We start from the raw sequence: 19,352 nt of genomic DNA, 5'->3' as shown, positions 1-19,352 counted from the left end.
CCGATAGTAGTATAATCCTTTGATTTTCAAGAGTTTCTTTTGTTTCACCCATTGGGTAATCTGGACAGTAATTTACCTCAGCTTTTCTCGGTTTCTTCACTTGGTTAGGACTTCCAATGGATCCTTTTCGCTTATGGGAATTGATGTTTAGCTCAGAACATGATTCTGTGAGACAAAGGGAGAGAAGCATCACTCAGCAAATAATGCAAGTCCCCACACAACTCATCTACAGCTGAGCCTGGAACATGGTAGTGATTTTCCAGTTTTAACAGCAAGGAAGCAAATTTAAGCTCTACCAACTTTGGCAGGTTCTCTGAAATCTCTTCTGTATCAGTAGAAGAGGAATCGTCTTCTAACAAAGATGTTTCAGTTTCTTCATTTGAAGTAGGGTCATTAGATGTTTCACTAACCTCTTGTGTTTTCACGATTCCTTCTTTAAAATCTGTTACTGAAAACTGATAATGCTTTCGGCTCTTGTGTGATTTGAATGTACCATACACGTTTGTTTTAAATGAGCAGCCCTTAAACATACAACTAACTGTCTCATGACTGCGCAAGTGATTATTTATATGGAGAAAATAATCATTTACTGAAGGAATGTCAGTAACAGCACAAACATGACAATTTATCACTGTAGTTTGACTAGAATTTTGAGGTAGCTGCTCACTGCCATGTGATCTGGATAAGTGGGACCGCAGTGCATTCCAGGTTTTAAAAGTGCATGGACAGTTAGAATATGCACATGGATATTTGTGTTTACGGCCATAATGTCCATGTACCAACCTGAAGTGCTTTAAAAGCTTTGATCTGGAGGCCTGAGACTTCATATGTTTTTGGCAGCAAAACCATGGTTAATATTCGTAAAGGGTGCAATAATCCCCATCTCTCCCCCGGAACACGATTTAAAGCCGTGGACTAACAACAAATATAACATTTCTTTAATATAAAATAATTCCCCTCCAGAACTAATGCAAACTTGACAGAAACAAACTTAATATGAAGCCAATCGCTCCATTAGCAATCAGTCAGGCTAAAGATTTGATAAAGCTTTCCAGTCAAAAATCATTCTTAAACATTCAATTGTATGATTATGCGATCGAGAGAAATATTTCAGGCCACACTTAACTTTAGGCCTTAGCCTCAACAGTTAATTAGAGCTAATGCTAACTAGCTAGCCTAGGACTTTAGATCTAATTAGCCTAATTGGTTTAAAATGTGCTTACCTTGTGTTTGACTTTTTCTTCTTTAACTTTAGCATCTCCTGCAAACAATCTCCTTGAGTCGGTATCTGCTGTAAACAATCTTCTTGTTCTCGTCCGTGTGAAGTGCTCATTTAATAATCATATTTTCATATCGCTGATGATAGGGTTCCTGACGCTCTTCAATCAGCGGCTCTAAACCCGGAAGCGCATAAACTTACTTGCCGGCAACCCGCCAAAATAAAAGCTCGCTGATTTCACTTTTGAAAATGATGAAAATTCTAATTCAAATGATAATAATAATATATGCCAAAATATTAGCATTTTATTTTCAAGTTTACTATAAAATAATTGTATTTTTAAGTAATACTCCCTTTTTATTTTAAAATTAAATAGTATTATCACACTTGATTATTTAGTTTATTTTATTTTTAAAAAATCTAAATAAAGTGCAATATTATTATCACTACTATTAATTTATTTTTTTATAGTTATATTTTATGGGTCACACTGCATGCCGTGGCCTGTGTGAAGACCAAACCAAATCTCCAGGTTCTCATATGAACCAGGCTGAAAAACTTATGAGCTCCTCTGTTTATATGGCTTTCCCTGATGGGGACCTGACTTTTAGTCCCTACAACACAAGAGGTCCCCATGACGTGACTGTGTAAACAGAATCATGTCCCCACAACGAGATGAATACCAGAACACACACACACACAGACACAGACACAGACACACACACACACACACACAGACACACACACACAGACACAGACACACACACACACACACACAGACACACACACACAGACACAGACACACACACACACACACACACACACACACACAGGGTGTGCAAGACTTTAAAAATGTTGGTATCGATCCGATACAGAGTAAATATAGGGCCAGTATCGCCGATACCGATACTTCTCATTTAAGAAAACATAAATTTAAATGACCAACAACAATTAAAAAAATAACAACTGTTGATATGACTAATATTATATTCACCTTAAAGCTACGTGCATTTTATTTGCCTTTCTTTGCAGGCAAAAGAGCACAGAACATGAAAGCAATAAACAGTTTCATGTAAGTATAAAAATAAATAAATAAACAAACAAATAAATATATAAATAGGCCTACTAAACAACATAGCCCACAGCCATATCACCCAGTAGCCCAAGACTGGTTGCCCACTGAAGCTAAGCAGGGTTGAGCCTGGTCAGTACCTGGATGGGAGACCTCCTGGGAAAACTAGGTTGCTGTTGGAAGAGGTGTTAGTGCTGGTGTGTGGTGGGCGTTCTGGCACACACACACACACACACACACACACACACACACACAGACACACACACACACCACTCTCCCTCTCTCACACACACACACACAGACACACACACACACAGACACACCACTCTCCCTCTCTCACACACACAGACACACACACACAGACACACCACTCTCCCTCTCTCACACACACACACACAGACACACACACACACACACACACACACACACACCACTCTCCCTCTCTCACACACACACACACAGACACACACACACAGACACACACACACACACACACACCACTCTCCCTCTCTCTCACACACACACACACACAAACACTCTCTCACAAACATTTTTTAATCCAGTATTTGTAATATCAGAGAGTAACAACCCTGTTCCTGGAGGCAGCTCATCTTTGCACAGTTTGGATGAATCTCTCTTATCAAACACACTTGATTCAACACTTCAGGTCATTAGTAGAGCGCTCTGTGATGTTAGCTGAGTGTGTCAAATAAGAAAGACCTCAAAATATACAGAAACAGTGTAGAGAACCACAGGCCTACTGTTCACAATAAAGTCAATAAAACAAAGACACTGTAAAATACTCACTCAATCTTTCTAGATGCTTTGATCACTGGCAGCAGCCTCAGGAGACATTCTTCTGATGGATCATATTTCCTCAGTTTAAACTCATCCAGCTCTTCTTCTGAGTTCAGCAGCACAAACACCAGCGCCGACCACTGAGCAGCAGACAGAGAGACTCCAGAGAGACGACGGGCACCTGTTCCGCTCAGGTATGTTTGTACCTCCTGCTCCAGTGAACGATCATTCAGTTCATTCAGACAGTGGAACAGATTGATGGATTTCTCTGGAGAGGGATTCTCCCTGATCTTCTGTTTGATGTATTCAGCTGTTTCCTGATTGATCTGAGAGCTGCTTACTGTCTTTCTCAGGAGGCCTTGTAAGAGAGTCTGATTAGACTCTAGAGAGAGACCTAGAAGGAACCGGAGGAAAAGGTCCCAGTGTCCGTTCTTACTCTGTAAGGCCTTGTCCACTTCTCTCTTCAGTAAACTGGTCATGAACATATGATCTGATCCACGTGACATGAATATATTCCTCAGTCCTGTGTTTTGTTCTGAAAAGGACAGCAGCTTGAATAAAGCAGCAAGAAACTCCTGAATACTCAGATGAACAAAGCTGTACACCTTCCCCAGCTGCAGTCCAGACTCCTCTCTGAAGATCTGGGTACAAACTCCTGAGTACACTGACACTTCTCTGACATCAATGCCGCTCTCTTTCAGGTCCTCTTCATAGAAGATCAGGTTCCCTTTTTCCAGCTGTTCAAAAGCCAGTTTTCCTAGAGACAGAATAGTCTTTCTAGCCTGATCAGAATCAAGTTCATATTTCCCATCATACTTCTGAGTCTTCAGTTTGGTCTGAAAGATCAGGAAGTGTGTGAACATTTGTGTGAGAGTCTTGGGAATCTCTGCTCTCTCTGCTTTACCCATCATCCTCTCCAGAACAGCGGCTGAAATCCAGCAGAAGACTGGGATGTGACACATGATGAACAGACTTCTTGATGATCGGATGTGTGTGACGATCCTATCAGCCAGACTCGGATCATTTATTCTCTTCCTGAAATATTCCTCCTTCTGAGGGTCGTTGAATCCTCGTACCTCTGTGACCTGGTGGACACACTCAGGAGGGATCTGATTGGCTGCTGCTGGTCGAGAGGTGATCCAGAGGAGAGCAGAAGGAAGTAAATTCCCCTTGATGAGGTTGGTCAGCAGCACATCCACTGAGGCTGATTCTGTCACATCAGACAAGCTCCGATTGTTTTGGAAATCTAGACGTAGTCGACACTCATCCAGACCATCAAATATGAACATGACTTTGTAGTCTTCATAATCTGCTGACTTAAATTCTCTGGTTTCTGTGTGAAGCTGGTTTAGAAGTTGCTTAAGACTGAGATTCTTCTGTATCAGATTCAGCTCCCTGAAAGGAAGTGGAAATATGACATGAACATCCTGATTGGCTTTTCCTTCAGCCCAGTCCAGAATGAACTTCTGCACAGAGACTGTTTTTCCAATTCCAGCGACTCCTTTAGTCAGCACAGTTCTGATGGGTTTGTCTTGTCCAGGTGAGGGTTTAAATATGTCATTGCAGTTGATTGGTGTCTCCTGTGTCTCTGGTCTCCTGGACACTGTCTCAATCTGTCTCACCTCATGTTCATTATTGACCTCTCCACTGCCTCCCTCTGTGATGTAGAGCTCTGTGTAGATCTCATTCAGACGTGTTGAGTCTCCATGATTGGACAGTCCTTCACTGATTCTCTGATATTTATCCTGTAGTCTGGATCTGAGTTTTTGTTGATACACAGGCATCAGTTCTGAGCAAAGGAAATAATTCTTGTTATTGGCAGAGCAATATTTTAGAAATGTATTTTTAGGTTTGATATGTTAGATATTAGATTGTGTCATGAGATTGAGAGACAGAAGGTTCATAATAAAAACACAGGCTATAATCAGCTGATCCAGAGCTCTTACTGGTCTGTAGTGTGTTAGCGAGGTCTGTCTGGTTCATCTTCCTCAGGATGATCAGTGTGATCTTCAGAAGCCCCTCTCTGACTCTGATATGATCCTCATCAGCATAATGGTCTCTTTCAGAGCATTCTGGGTAATCTGGACTCAGTAGTCTCTTAAAACCTTTCAGCTCACTCTTCATCACAGAGATGATTTTCTGCTCAAGCTCCTGAAATAGAGAATATTATTTTGTTTAGTCAAAGGCATGAATACTAAACATCACTGAATTATATCACAGCTGCTAATAACTTCCACTGTTTGCTCAGACATCAGCGTCTACAGATACTGAGGTTAAAAGAGGGAGTTTGACTGGATTGGCTGTTTGCTAGATTGATGTTCATCTTTGTGCAGCAGTCAGGTTACATATGGATCCAGCTTCTCTACTTTAGTGATCATTGATCTGCTTTATAGTGGCCTACAAATGATCTTACACTGGTAGGAAAGTAAATGTGACTATTACAGAGAGGATTGCACAGATTTATGAAACAGTCGTATGCCGTCAATCCCATCATAGAAAGATGTACATTGATAAATGTGGCGGCAGAAAACAATCGTCGTTTGAATATCACGCCCCTAAAAACACCCCGGTTTAGAAACCTGGCCCCTAGAGTTTACGACACGGAGAAACATAACCCGCCAAAAAGAGGAAGTGATCTCATGAAAGAGAAATTGATTTTACTCCAAAAATAAAAACCTTATAACTCATTTAACCTTATAATTGCAAACAATAGCATTAATTTATATGTATATTAAATACCAGTAAATTGAACGAAACATTCATAAACATTATAAACACTATATAGATTATTTAGTTCTCGTTAATCCACAAGAAACCCTTTAAATGTAACGCTATTACAAAACAAGAATGAAAAAAATAGTAGCTATAAAATGTTATATTAAACTATGAAGTAAAACACAAATGAGGCTATAGTGGCATTCATTATAATACAACGTCAAGCTGAAATGAATGAATTAAAGCGAAACTAAACGGCATTGGGCTCACAAGCCTCTCTCATTCAACATCCAAATGTTTCCATTTTTTGCCATGTAACATTTGGTTAATAAACTATTATCTGTGATGTAAACAAGGCTTTGTACTTCACTTCGCAGATAGCAAGCACACTCGGGCCGATTCTGTCTGAAATGCGGCACTGTCGGCTCAGTCTCGGCATCGGTGAGAAGATAATGGACCAGAGCCACGCCGACTCTACAAAACACTTCTGGCTGACAGACGGCTTCTTCTATCTGGGCCGATCGCGCGGCAGGTCTACACTCGGTGTAGTTGTGTGTATCTCCTTCGCCCGACTCGGGCTCTGACGGGCCGCTGCTAGAATGAAGGAGATCCGCGCCTGAGAGAAAGATCTGGAGGTTAATCCTGAGGAGATTTCGGCGGACACAGATCTCAAGAGGAACACTTCAGCTGCAAAAGGTAAGTTATTTAATATTCAGTCGCGTGTTGTTTGATGTTTTAAATGCCACGGAAGAGTATAGTTTTTAGATGGTTTCTATTAGGAGGTTTGCGATGATAACATAGCGTCAGAAAAACCGTTCGGTCCCGAATATATTGAGTGTTGATGAGTACAGGCCTAACTGTTAAGCGCGCTCTCTTTAGAAAAACGGGGTGTTTTTTAAATATAAAAAACTGATGAGGTGTATCCAGTGCACGATAATGTTAGCTAATTAAATTGAGTTAAATTCCATTTTGTTTTCTAGAATTAATTCGATCGTCTTTTTCAACGAGTGATTGCTATTGAATCATAGGAGTCGACTCCGCTGCTGGCGCCATAGATATCTATACGAGTGACTCTCTGATTTGATTCACTTAACCATTCAAATGAATCATTTGCTTGTGAATCAAACTGAGCACGCTGTTATAGCACCTGCTAAAACAATTCAATATGTGCAATCTGAATTATTAATAATATTTATTTTGTGGTAACTCTGCTGTTTAGGAAGCTCTGACACAGAAAAACACTTTAGATAAGAGAAAGCCGTAAAATGTGTATCATGTTTAGTTCTTGAATGGAGGCCTAATCTGTCAGCTGCATAAGAGCAGGGTCAATTTTTAGACTGAATGAAAACTTTTGAAGTTGTATGAAATATTCTTAATGGTATCAATCCACAATCTGACTTGTGATGCAGCCTGGAATAATCACACCATGTTCATTGGTTTGGTCAGAGGAGACTGTTTCCTGACTGAGCCTGGTCTTGTTTGGGTTCCTTGTCACTGATGCCTTTTGTCTTGCTTAGTTGAAGACACTTAATATTCAGCAATATTATTGACTTGACTGCACTGACACCATTTGATAATAACTGAACTGAATTATGACATAATGTTTTTATATATATATATATTAGTAAATACAATTTACTTGTTACTTTGTGGTTTAAAAAGTGTGTTAATGTTTATACTGTAGTGCATTTGTTCATTGTTAATATATATATTAAAGTATTTGGTAATTTTATAATAAAGCCTTTTTAATGTTTTTAAATGGTTGTTTTTGTGTTTCACAGCTGAATTACATTTAGCAGGTTCTGGGCCACATTAACACATCTTTAAATGGTCTCTCACATCTTAACACATTTGGCCCGGGGACCAAGCCGAGTCTCAGCCGGATCTGGCTTGAAGTGTCTGGGCCAGATCAGGGTCACGTCAGTAAATAAGAGTCATTTTACAGGGCATGGGCCACATCTGGGCCAGAGGAAATTTTTTGTGTCTGTTTTCAGTGCGTGGGCCAGTTTTGGGCCGGGGACCCAGCCAGAATTGGGCCAGAAGTGAAGCAAGGTTGTGGCCCAGAGGTGGGCCAGACAAATTTTGCTATCTGGGTTTTGTTCCAGTATCCATGTAAAATATGACCCTTCACATGCGCAATAAATGTTTGTTTCAGCGCTGAACGCTGATTTTACAGTGGACCTTGTAAATTGTGCAGTGTAACTTTATGTTTGGTTGACTGCATTTTAGTTTGATTAATGGCTGAAATGTCAAGTTAGTAACGCTGAAATGTTGCGTGTGAGGCACCTGCGTGATCACCAATCAGTTACATTAAATAAAATAAAGATATGAAGAAAACAAATAAAATGCATTAAGAGTGTCACAATGTTTTCATCAATCAATTGTCAAAATGAACAAAATGCTGTCATTATATAATTCTCCGAAATTGTCTATGCTGCACGCAAGTTCAGGCTAACTCAAAAACACGAGCTCAGACCTGACGTCAGATTTGATCGTAGCCACCGCTCACGCCCTTATTGATCAATTACAAGTGTTGCGTAGAAACCACCGTACGCCCAATTCTCCGTCTTAGGTTCGTTTCGTAAATGAGGCCCATTGTGTTGACACACACACACACACATGCACACACACACACATGCACGCACACACACAGACACACATGCACACACACACACATGTTGGTTTTTGTGGTTTATGGGGACTCTCCATAGGCGTAATGGTTTTTATTCTGAACAAACTGTGTGTGCTATTGCCCTACACCAACCCTACACCTAAACTTAGTCCTCACAGGAGACTTTGTGCATTTTTAGATTTTCAAAAAAAACACCATTTAGTATGTTTTTTAAGCCTTTTGAATTACGGGGACATAGGCAGTGTCCTCATAAACCACCTTCATATTGTAATACCTCTGTCATACCCATGTCATTATACAAATTTGTGTCCTCATAAACCACATAAACATGCGCGCACACACACACACACACACACACACACACACATTCTCTCACTCACACACACACACACACACACACACAAACAAAACCAACCTTGAAAATGGAGTCTAAGTTCTTCTTTGCTGAATGTGATTCTGGTCCTTCATGTTTTTGACTGTAGTTAAACAAATATTAAATATTTTTGTAAATATGTATGGAAGTATTTAATACAGATCAGTAAATGAATGAATAGCTTATATTTATTATACTGTAAACTAAACAGCACCTCAGATCAGCAGATGATTCTCCCGAGCTGAATTCAAGTGGATGCTTCATTGACCGGTCACTCTTGATGGACACACCGCTGGGTTCAGGAGAGTCATTCTCACACAGACTGAAACACAACAGCAATACAAACTGTTTCTGAAAATCTCACACTGCTCTGACAGAAACACCTTTACTGTTTCAAACTCCCTTTAATGTTCATCTTTCACTGAAAAATGGCGATGGGGAGGTTGTTGAATTTTTAAATATGCATTTCATATTTCCTACATGATTAATTTATGTTCCTCATCTAAACATATTTGAATCATGTAGCATGTATTTATTCTGTAAGGATGTTCAATCATATAGAATTAGTCATGTTGAAGCTAAATAAAGTAGTTATGAGTTCTTCAGAAACCCCGCTCCTTTGTGAAGGAAACTGATTCGCACCCATCACCATTTAGTCTCTCGCTGTGGATGGATCTGAGCTCTACACGGAGTTAGGGAACATAAACGAGATCAATTATGTTGAAAGAACATAGAAATATCTGCAACCGATGTACATATTTTTTCATGGAGGACTGTGTTGTGTCTTGAGAGTTAAAAGATTAAAGTATTATTTTCTATCAATAAAAGGATCTGGCCCATGTGCCCTCTTCATTCATGCATTATAGAATAAAATAGAGCAATACAGAGACACTGGTGCAGGGACGGATGATGACGCAGAGGTGCCCTGGACTGATTATAGGCCCTCCTCAGTTCAAATTGCAGTCATTTTTCTTACCTTCAAATAGCAATGGACTTCAGTATTGTATTACATTATAAACCAGTATGCAATAATAACGTATTGAGAGTAAATGATCATTTTAATTCAGATTATTAAATGGATGCCACCTTATTGATACAATAAAGCCCTCCCTACACCTACCCTAACCCTACCTACCCGTTACTGTATTTTCAACTTTTTGGTTATTTCTTTAATTTTTATTAAAAATGAATGCCTTTACGATGTGATATGAGATTTGAAAAGGGAGAAAAGTCTAGTCGATCGCGTCAAAAATCCTCCCATAAGTGATTTAGCATCTGCGCCACTGGAGCTGCTGGTCATTGTACTCATGAGAGCAGAATTCATTCAGGGAGCGCTCACACTGAATAAAACACTCATCTGAACGCCTCTTATTGGTCATTGTACTCATGAGCTCAACAGAATCATGTGTGATTGGTTATAATGCGCAGTGCTGGAGCTAAAAACACAGCAGTCTCTGGCTCCGTGCCAGACAGTGAAGTTGAGCAAACACAGATTTGAATTTAGCACGAACATCTAATCACACCGGTGTGATCGTTTATCAGAGACAAACATATATTAATCAGCTATTTGTGTCTTTTGGAAGCTGCATTCAAAATCCACTTGACTCAAAGATCTGAGGGGCACGGTTGAAATCGTGTTATTGTAGCATGCATTTATTGTTTCTGAACATTAATAATGTGAAACATATTCAGTTTTCTCACCTCTTGACTGTCTTTATCTGTGTGTGATGTTCTTCAGAGAGATTCATTCTGGAGGCCATGGTTTCATCTAAAAGCAGATACAGATGTTGATCCACAGAGTGAGTTATGAATCATCTCAGCAGTTAATTTTCTCAAATCCAGCTCTGTCTCATCAGTCAGTCCTCAGTAATGACCTGCACACATGAAAAACTATTTCATCCTGATATTATTTACACAGAATCACATTATTCACAAACTGCAGAACAAGTTCAGACGAGCACTGTGTTAAAATGAAAGTAAAGCTGGAATCAGACGATTTACAGACTCTGTGTTTTATCTCCTAATGTCATTTTAACTACTTTCAGAATATCTGATCCTGCTGCTGTATAGGACTCACTTATTAGATTTTGCACTGTTGTGTTGAAGATGGATGAGGCTGAATTCAAAGCACTGACAGACTTTAAAAGATTTGGAAAGATACCTCAGGGTCTTTCCAGACAAGATAAGTTTATATTTCTAATTTTTGAAAGTAATGTAAAATGTACACCTGGATTTAGTGGCTTCACTGGTTGTTTATAATGATTTTTATACTTTTTAGATGAAGCTTTGTATTATATAAAAAAAGAAGGTACTTTGGCAAAAGTGGTCAGCACGAAAAAAAGTGCCCAAGAAATTTTTGAAGAGCTCCACAGCAGCCCAATAGGTGCTCACTGTGGCATTAAAAACCCTGGATGCCATAAACAAGCGCTTTTATTGGCCTGGTATGTCTGTGGACATAAAAAAATGGGTGAGTTTAATATGTGAATCCTTCGTCATGTTTTCATTCAAGATTCAAGATTTTTATTCTTCACATACACAATTATACAGAGTCAGTGAAATGTAAGTTTCATACATCTATTATTACCATCAAAAATATTTTAGGTCAAACACTGTGCTGCTTGTTAAAAAAGACAAGTGCTTCTCTGAAGAACCCAACAGAATATACCCCTATCGTGGTAATTCATGTTTTTATGAAAAACACAAGGAATATTTTTGTTGCAGCTGTTTTATATACGTGTGAAATACTCGAGTTGCGCAGATGATGACACAGTATATGGACGATAGCCAGAGATAGCTTAAAAAAATAATTAAAAAATAAAAAGCATCACGCAGCTAACAGAATTTTGTTATAAGAACGTTCTACAAATATTCATTGTTGGTTTTGGGAACATAAAAAAATTACCAGTTTTCTTGACGTTAGAGGAACGTTTTAAAACGTACGATGTTCCTCAAACGTTCTTTCAACTTAATTTTGTTTTAAAATTCAACATTCTAGGAACGTTGATTTGTAACATTTGAACATAAAAATGCCCAGTTTCCTTAACGTTAGTATGATGTTCCACAGTGTCAACAGACAACATAGTAGAACGTCACAGCATGAATTAATAAACAACAGACAGGACCGATCTATTTTTGATGTTATTTTTTATTCTCTTTAAAAGATATAGTTCTTTTACATGTTTTTCCAACTTTTCAGTTGAATTTTAATTATAAATAGCATTGCCAGCTTTACTTTCAGTAGGCCCTACTGTAACTTACAGTACTGTCAGTGAAGCTGGTAATGCTGCGACTTGTTTGTCTAAATTACTAATTGAAAAATGATGGGCAATGATTCACATTTCCCGTGATAATAACATAATTTTCAAAAGATCTTCCTTTTTTTCGTTTTCTTTGTTAACCGCATTAAAGATTAAATGGCTCTATTTCCGCGCAGGCGCAGTGAGGGAAAAAGCAGTTTAGGACAGTGGTTCGTAGCTCTGCTTCAACTGTGCGATACCCTCACGAGGGGTGATATGTCAGAAATTCACCCGACCATCCGATTGCCTGTCGGGAGAGGATAATCGCTTCTCATTTCCCCCTGTACACCGAGCAAACACTGCATGACAAACGACACACGAGAAAGCGGAAATAGGGCCCGACAAAAAAAAAAAAAAGAGTCGCACGAGCCAGAATTCGGCTCAAAACTGGACGAAAATAGCACAGCCCGGCTTAATAGAGGTGAATCGTATCGTATTTCATCCTGATATTATTTACACAGAATCACATTATTCACAAACTGCAGAACAAGTTCAGACGAGCACTGTGTTAAAATGAAAGTAAAGCTGGAATCAGACGATTTACAGACTCTGTGTTTTATCTCCTAATGTCATCTACTTTCAGAATATCTGATCCTGCTGCTGTACTTCACTTTAAATCAGTCTAGATTGAGTTTGGCTATCAAAGATAATTGTGAACTCGTGATACTCACTGTTTTTCTCTCTCAATGCACTTCACTTCCTCAAGAAACAAAACAGATCCTGCTGTAATAGTTTCACTTTCTCTGTCAGCTTCCTCATCTCTTGCTCCCTCTTCAGGATATGAGTGGAATATTTTAACAGCGTCAAGAATGCAATTATTTTCTTTAGTAATGGGAGAAGCAATAAAAGCAATAATAATCTGGTTATAAGTTAATAAAAACATAACTTTTTCAAAGAGTTATATAAATCAAATCTATCAAAAAACAGGATTTAAGTGTAGTAAAAAGGATGATGGTTACTCTTTACAGATTCCCATCTGCTACTAACACTGTTTACAATAAAACACAGACTTTACACTGAACTACAACAAAATCCAAATTAATTACCAGAAACAAGTTTATTTTAATACAGTCTCAATAGTCTCTCAATGCAGCACCTACTTAACTACAGTAAACAGTCCTTGCTAAAGTATCTGGAGCACATCCTCATGTTGTCTGTAATGCAATGAGAAAACCAGTCAGCCGACAGGATTTTGAGCAGCAGTTCTGGTACATGTGGCTACAAAAATTAGCAAAATCATATGTGAGCACATGTATCCCATTGGTTCTACCTAGACCAGAAACCCCTTCTTTCTTATAAGGAGTTTAGGAGTAACTGATAAGATGGATTGTGGACTATATCATCTTATCTTCTGTTGCTGTCAGATATTGTAAGAAAAATGACTTTCATTACTCATAACTTTTGCAAAATCGGCAATGTTTCTCTATTCTGTGCAGTCTAAGAGCTGTATGTTAGAATGTAAGTGTTTTTAATTATTTCTTCCTGTTCCTCTAAATAGTTAAAACCCATTTTCCACAAGTTTTCATTAGGGTCTTAATGAAAATCCTATAACATTCTATAACATTAATGATATATTTGAATGAATTGAAAACTAAGACTTTCAAATCACACTAATAATTGACATCAGGTCTGTAACAGTATTAGCTATAAAAGGGATGTCTTAGAGAGGCAGAGTCTCCCAGAAGTAAAGATGGACAGAGGCTCTCCAATCTGTGAAAGAGTGTGTAAAAAGATTGTGGAATCCTTTAAAAACAATGTTCCTCAATGTCAAATTGCAAAGGCTTTGTAAATCTCATCATCTACAGTGCATGACATCATCAAAGGTTCAGAGAAACTGGAGAAATCTCTGTGCGTAAGGGACAAGGGCGAAGACCTTTGTTGAATGCCTGTGGTCTTCAGGCCCTCAGATGACACTGCATCACTCATCAGCATGATTCTGTCATTGACATTACTAAATGGGCCCAGGAATAGTTCCAGAAACCACTGGCGGTAAACACAATTCACTGTGCCATCTGCAGATGCCAACTAAAGCTCTATCATGCAAAAAGGAAGCCATATGTGAACATGGTCCAGAAGCGCTGTAGTGTCCTGTTGGCCAAGGCTCATTTAAAATGGACTGTTTCAAAGTGGAGAAGTGTTCTATGGTCAGACGAGTCCAAATTTGACATTCATGTTGGAAATCACAGACGCTGTGTCCTCCCGGCTAAAGAGGAGGGAGACCTTCCAGCGTGTTATCAGCATTCAGTTCAAAAACCAGCATCTCTGATGGTATGAGGGTCCATAAGTGCATACGGGCAGCTTGCATGTTTTGGGAGGCACTATGAATGCTGAAAGGTATATAAAGGTTTTAGAGCAACATATGCACCCCTCCAGACGACGTCTATTTCAGGGAAGGCCTTGTGTATTTCAGCAGGACAATGCAAAACCACATACTGCAGCTACTACAACAGCATGGCTTCGTAGTAGAAGAGTCCGGGTGCTGAATTGGCCTGCCTGCAGTCCAGATCTTTCACCTATAGAGAACTTTTGGTGCATCATTAAACATAAAAATACATCAAAGATGACCACGAACTCTTCAGCAGCTGGAAATCTATATCAGGCGATAATGGGACCAAATTCCAACACCAAAACTCCAGAAACTCATAACCTCGATGCCCAGACGTCTTCAAACTGGTTTGAAAAGAGATGCTACACCATGGTAAACATGCCGCCGTCCCAACTATCTTGAGACCTGTAGCAGGCATCAAATTTGAAATGAGCTCATCTTGTGTATAAAATTTTAAAATTTCTCGGTTTAAACATTTGTTATGTTATCTATGTTCTATTGTGAATAAATATTGGCTCATGTGATTTGAAATTTTAGTCTTTTAGTTTTCATTTTATTCAAATTTAAAAAATGTGATTGTGTTCATACACTGCTAACATACATTTATGTTCAAACAACATGCAAAACATCCAATGACCCCTTTAACTATTAACACACTGGTTTGTATTGCAAACAATTTTACAGTTTATTGCATGTTGTTATTCTTCTCGTTATTTCTCTACAGCGGCTAATGAACCGGAAGTCCCACATGGTCACAGAAAACGCATTACTTCTGCATTGAAAAACAAGGTGGATATGTTTTTAACATCCTAAAAGCTCTATACTCCAAAGATAGCCTACTACAAGCTAGCCAGTGTATTCAGTAAGTGTCATGTATTATGAGTCGCTTCAGAGGCATAAGGCTTTGCAAATATTATATACATTACAACACCAATAAAGTTGACACAAAAAAGGAAATTTACTTTTGGTACTTACAAGTACTTTTAAAAGCAAGTTTGTACTTTTACTTAAAAGTATGGAGCAATGGAGTAATATTTGTCCAGCAGTATCTATACTTTTACTCAAGTAATGGAGTGTACTTTGTCCACCTCTGGTTTCATCAGGGTTGGAGAGCTTTGCAGTAAAGTAGATATCCAGGAAAAGGTATAGATTTGGTTATAGAATTGGGTGCAACAGCGCCGGTGATCTTTAGGGGAACTATGTGAAGGTGAAATAATAAATCAAGTGATCAAGACCTGATTATTAACTGAATTTTCTGAAGATGACAAACAAAGCTTTTTTTTACTAATATTTTTGACCAAATTTTCCATTCAGCAAGTATTTGAACAAAAGACTTTATGTTTATGGTTTATTAAATGAAGTAAAATTGTACATTGACAATATTGGAGACTTCTGAGCTCCCAAAACATATGTAATGAGGAACAGGAAAATTACCTAAAGTAATTAACAACTTCTGCACTTCTTTTGTAATTTTAAATAAACACACATTTTATGTAATTTTATTCTGGGGAAAATAAACATTTTGATGAATTGTCCAGTAGATGGTTGCAGTGATCCACACATGCTGCTCACTATAGACCAGAGGCTGCATGCAGAGCGCCCCAATGTGTTTGTTTTGTTTTCATCAAGGCACAGGTTTGTCTGTTTTAGTCTATTTAATATTATGTTGTCCTCACTTGCATGTGACACTGTACCCATGTTTACCTGATGAAATTATTTTCATATTTATTATTGTTTTTATTTGTAAATGTGATTGATATTCTGTTGATGTTTTGTGTCGTACAAAATAAAATGAGTGAATTTCTGTGACAGCTATGATGGGCTGGCTTTAAAACCTGCTGTTTATAACCTCCTGCGCTCTCACAGACACAATATAGGAGTTAATGTGCATAATCTGTGAATATTTGATTTATGAATTCATGTCAGGCCCGAGGGTTAATATCAATGAGGAACCATACAACCAGAAGCAAAAGCACATGGCTAATTTGAAAGGTTTGCATGGGTAGAGCAGAAAAAGAATTAACTAAAAAACATCTTGACTACAAAAGGATCAGTTATTAATACTTTGTCTGAAAGCAAAAGCAAAAAGACCTTGACATCTGCTGATTCATCTGTATTTTGTGTGTAAGGTTGATTAATTGTGATCTGAAACTGAAAAACATGTTTTATATATGAAGTGCACACAAAACTATTTGGAGTATTCATATTCTATAATAACTTTCCTTTTCTTTAGCCACACATTTTTACTACTTTTTGTTATATTCTATGATATACCAACGTAACAGAGGACCTGACGCAGAGAACGAAGGAAGCCCGGAATAAACTGTGGCCGTTGGTGGAGAAAGCCCGAAAAGAGGGTCGTCGTGCTGGTTTCAAGGGTCATATATGCCCATATGTGCTCTTATGCCAGTTATGGTTATTGCCATTTTCACTGCGGAACTGTTAACTGGCAAAGTATGGAAGTTGACAAGCAGCTGATAAATACACAGTATTGTTGTAATATGTTAAGCGGAGACGGTTTAAAATAAGTTTACGCTGTTAAAGAGGGGTTTGGATAAGTTTTAAGTTTTACACTTTATTGTATTAGATTTGATATATTCTTTATTACTGTAGCGGTTAAAAGTTTTTCTCGTATTGTTCGTATGTCAGTTAAACTTTCTTGTTTTTCTCTCAATGTACGGGGGATTCGTGATTTATCTAAACGCAAAGCTTTATTTTTATTTTGTATGTCACAGAAAAGAGAGATTTATTTTCTTCGAGAAACGCATTCTTCTTCCAAAGATGAATCTTTTTGGTGCAATCAATGGGGAGGTGATATTTTATTCTGTCATGTACTAACCTCTCCGCTGGAGATCTGATTTAGTTTGATCCTCTATTCTTCAGTCCTTTTCTTCTTCTGAGGGCAGAGGGATTATTGTTGTTATTCTTTTGGGAGATTTCTTGTTTATCTTGGCCAATGTTTATGATTTTAACAATCATAAGCAAAACAGCAGTTTTTTTCATGACCTTTCTTCTAAAATCTTTGATTTAAAAAGTAAATATCCCTCTGCTGCAGTAATAGTCGGAGGAGATTTTAAAGAAGCTCCTGACTTATGTATAGATTTCCTTCAAAACAAGAATCACGCAGAGGTAACACCATTATTAATGATTTTTGTTGGATGCCTATTGGACGCTTACAGATTTATGATGCTTGTTCATATTCTTGGTTTAGTGCAGATCTCTTAAAAAATCAGGTATAGATTATTGGCTTATATCTGATTTCATGTCTCCTTTTATTAAATCCAGTGATATGTCCTGCTCCTCCTTACTGTTCAGGTATTAAGAATATTATTGAAGAATTTAAAGGAAAACCATCAGTTTCAATATCTTCTAATTGGGAGTTGTTCAAATATGAGTGTAGAAAACTCTCTATTCGCTTCAGTAAACCGCTGGCAAAGGCAAAATCTTTAAGGTATACCTCTACATTAAAGAGTATAACCTTGTATGAAAATACCATATGAACCTGCAGGATCTGAAAATGTTTTATTTAGGAGAAAAAGTGACGCTTTCCTTGACAGTTCTCAAAAACTGCTTTTTTTTCAACATCGCGTCATATTACGTCACGAGAGGGAGTCGTGTGCATCTCTGCTGGTATTCAGTGGAGCGGGCGTGAGTCAGTGTGTTTTCAGCAGTTATTTTTATTTCTATTTATCATGGTCATGGTAAATTATTGTGTTTGTGGAGGTTGCACAAACTCCAGCCTGTCAGGTCATTGAGTCCACAGGTTTCCTAACAAGAAATAGGACGGTATCTTCCTATTAAGAGAGTGTTATACTGCAGGTCACCACAGGCTCCAGGAGAAAGCAGCACTGTCTTGTCATGTCCACTACACCTGCTCCTCTCTCCAGATCCCTCCAGAGGATCAACAAGATCAGGCTGCTGGCGTCTATCTGGCACAGCATTCACCATTCAACACACTTTAACAACACATTAGTGTGATACCCACAATGAAAAGATTGTTCAATGTTTTTAAATGGGTCACATGGTATATTTTTCTTTCGGTAGTATGTGTTTGGTGTGTGTATATATATATATTAACAGTTGAAATGTTGTGTTTTGAGTTGGGTATTAACAGTGCTGTGTAATAATATTATAACTGTATCTGTGGTCCGTCATATGAGTGTAAATACACATTTAACATTTCCTCAGCGTCTGAACTTTCTGCGATCCATTGTTTTCCTGTGGTTTAAATGGACCGCTCTCCCTTTTGATGCGTCACTTCCGGTTATTGGTCGCTGAGTTTCTTAATATTTTTATTACTCATTGCTTAGATGTTCAGGGTATTCTAGTAGCGGAGCATACTTTTCTAATTAGTCAACTGGCGGATGACACCTGTCTGTTTTTAAAAGATGAGAAGCAGGTTCCTGTTATTTTGGATGCTTTGAATGTATTTTCTAATGCTTCTGGTCTCTCAGTCAATGGAAATAAGAGTGAAATTATGCCTGTTCACAGTCTGGACAAAGATCAGATCGAAGGTATTGAGGTCAAAAATTCTGTAAGATATTTAGGTATTTTAATTAGTAAATCTCAGACTGATACAATTGTAGATCATTTCTCGCAACGGATACAAACATCTAAGAATATTTTCAATGGTTGGTTACAAAGAAACTTAACCATTTATGGTCGTGTTTTGATATCTAAAGCGGAAGGTATTTCTAGGATTGTTTACCCAGCTTTGTCTTTATATGTTGACTGAAAAACATGCTCATCTATTGACTCTGTGTTATTTACATTTTTGTGGAAAAATCAAACTGAATATGTTAAAAGGAAGACACTGATTAGAAATACTTTGGAGGGAGGTGTGAATGCTTTGGACTTTAGTAGCTACTCTCAATCAAGTTTTTAAAATTGGTTGGATTAAACGTTGCCTGAATGCTGACCC

General features: G+C 38.1%; 1 protein-coding gene across 4 annotated transcripts in view; it reads right to left on the bottom strand.

Moving 5' to 3' along the window:
- LOC306874650 (NLR family CARD domain-containing protein 3-like) overlaps positions 1–12,850 on the bottom strand; it is a 34,327-nt gene extending 21,477 nt beyond the window's left edge. For 2 of the 4 annotated variants that reach the window (XM_079424826.1, XM_079424825.1), the window contains exons 1-6: positions 12,777–12,850; positions 10,511–10,577; positions 9,024–9,131; positions 8,852–8,912; positions 5,036–5,240; positions 3,099–4,878 (exon numbers count right to left, since the gene is read on the bottom strand). In XM_079424826.1, coding sequence (XP_079280952.1) covers positions 3,099–4,878; positions 5,036–5,240; positions 8,852–8,912; positions 9,024–9,131; positions 10,511–10,569 — 2,213 coding nt within the window. In that variant the 5' untranslated portion in view covers positions 10,570–10,577; positions 12,777–12,850. Of the gene's footprint in view, positions 1–3,098; positions 4,879–5,035; positions 5,241–8,851; positions 8,913–9,023; positions 9,132–10,510; positions 10,684–12,776 lie in introns of all 4 variants that reach the window. The other 2 variants (XM_079424824.1, XM_079424827.1) reach the window with 2 other exon arrangements.
- Between the last annotated feature and the right edge of the window lie 6,502 nt (positions 12,851–19,352).

This window comes from Barbus barbus (assembly GCF_936440315.1).
Source record: "Barbus barbus genome assembly, chromosome: 9".
Taxonomy (NCBI): Eukaryota; Metazoa; Chordata; class Actinopteri; order Cypriniformes; family Cyprinidae; genus Barbus; species Barbus barbus.
This window is presented reverse-complemented; position numbering and strand designations above follow the sequence as displayed.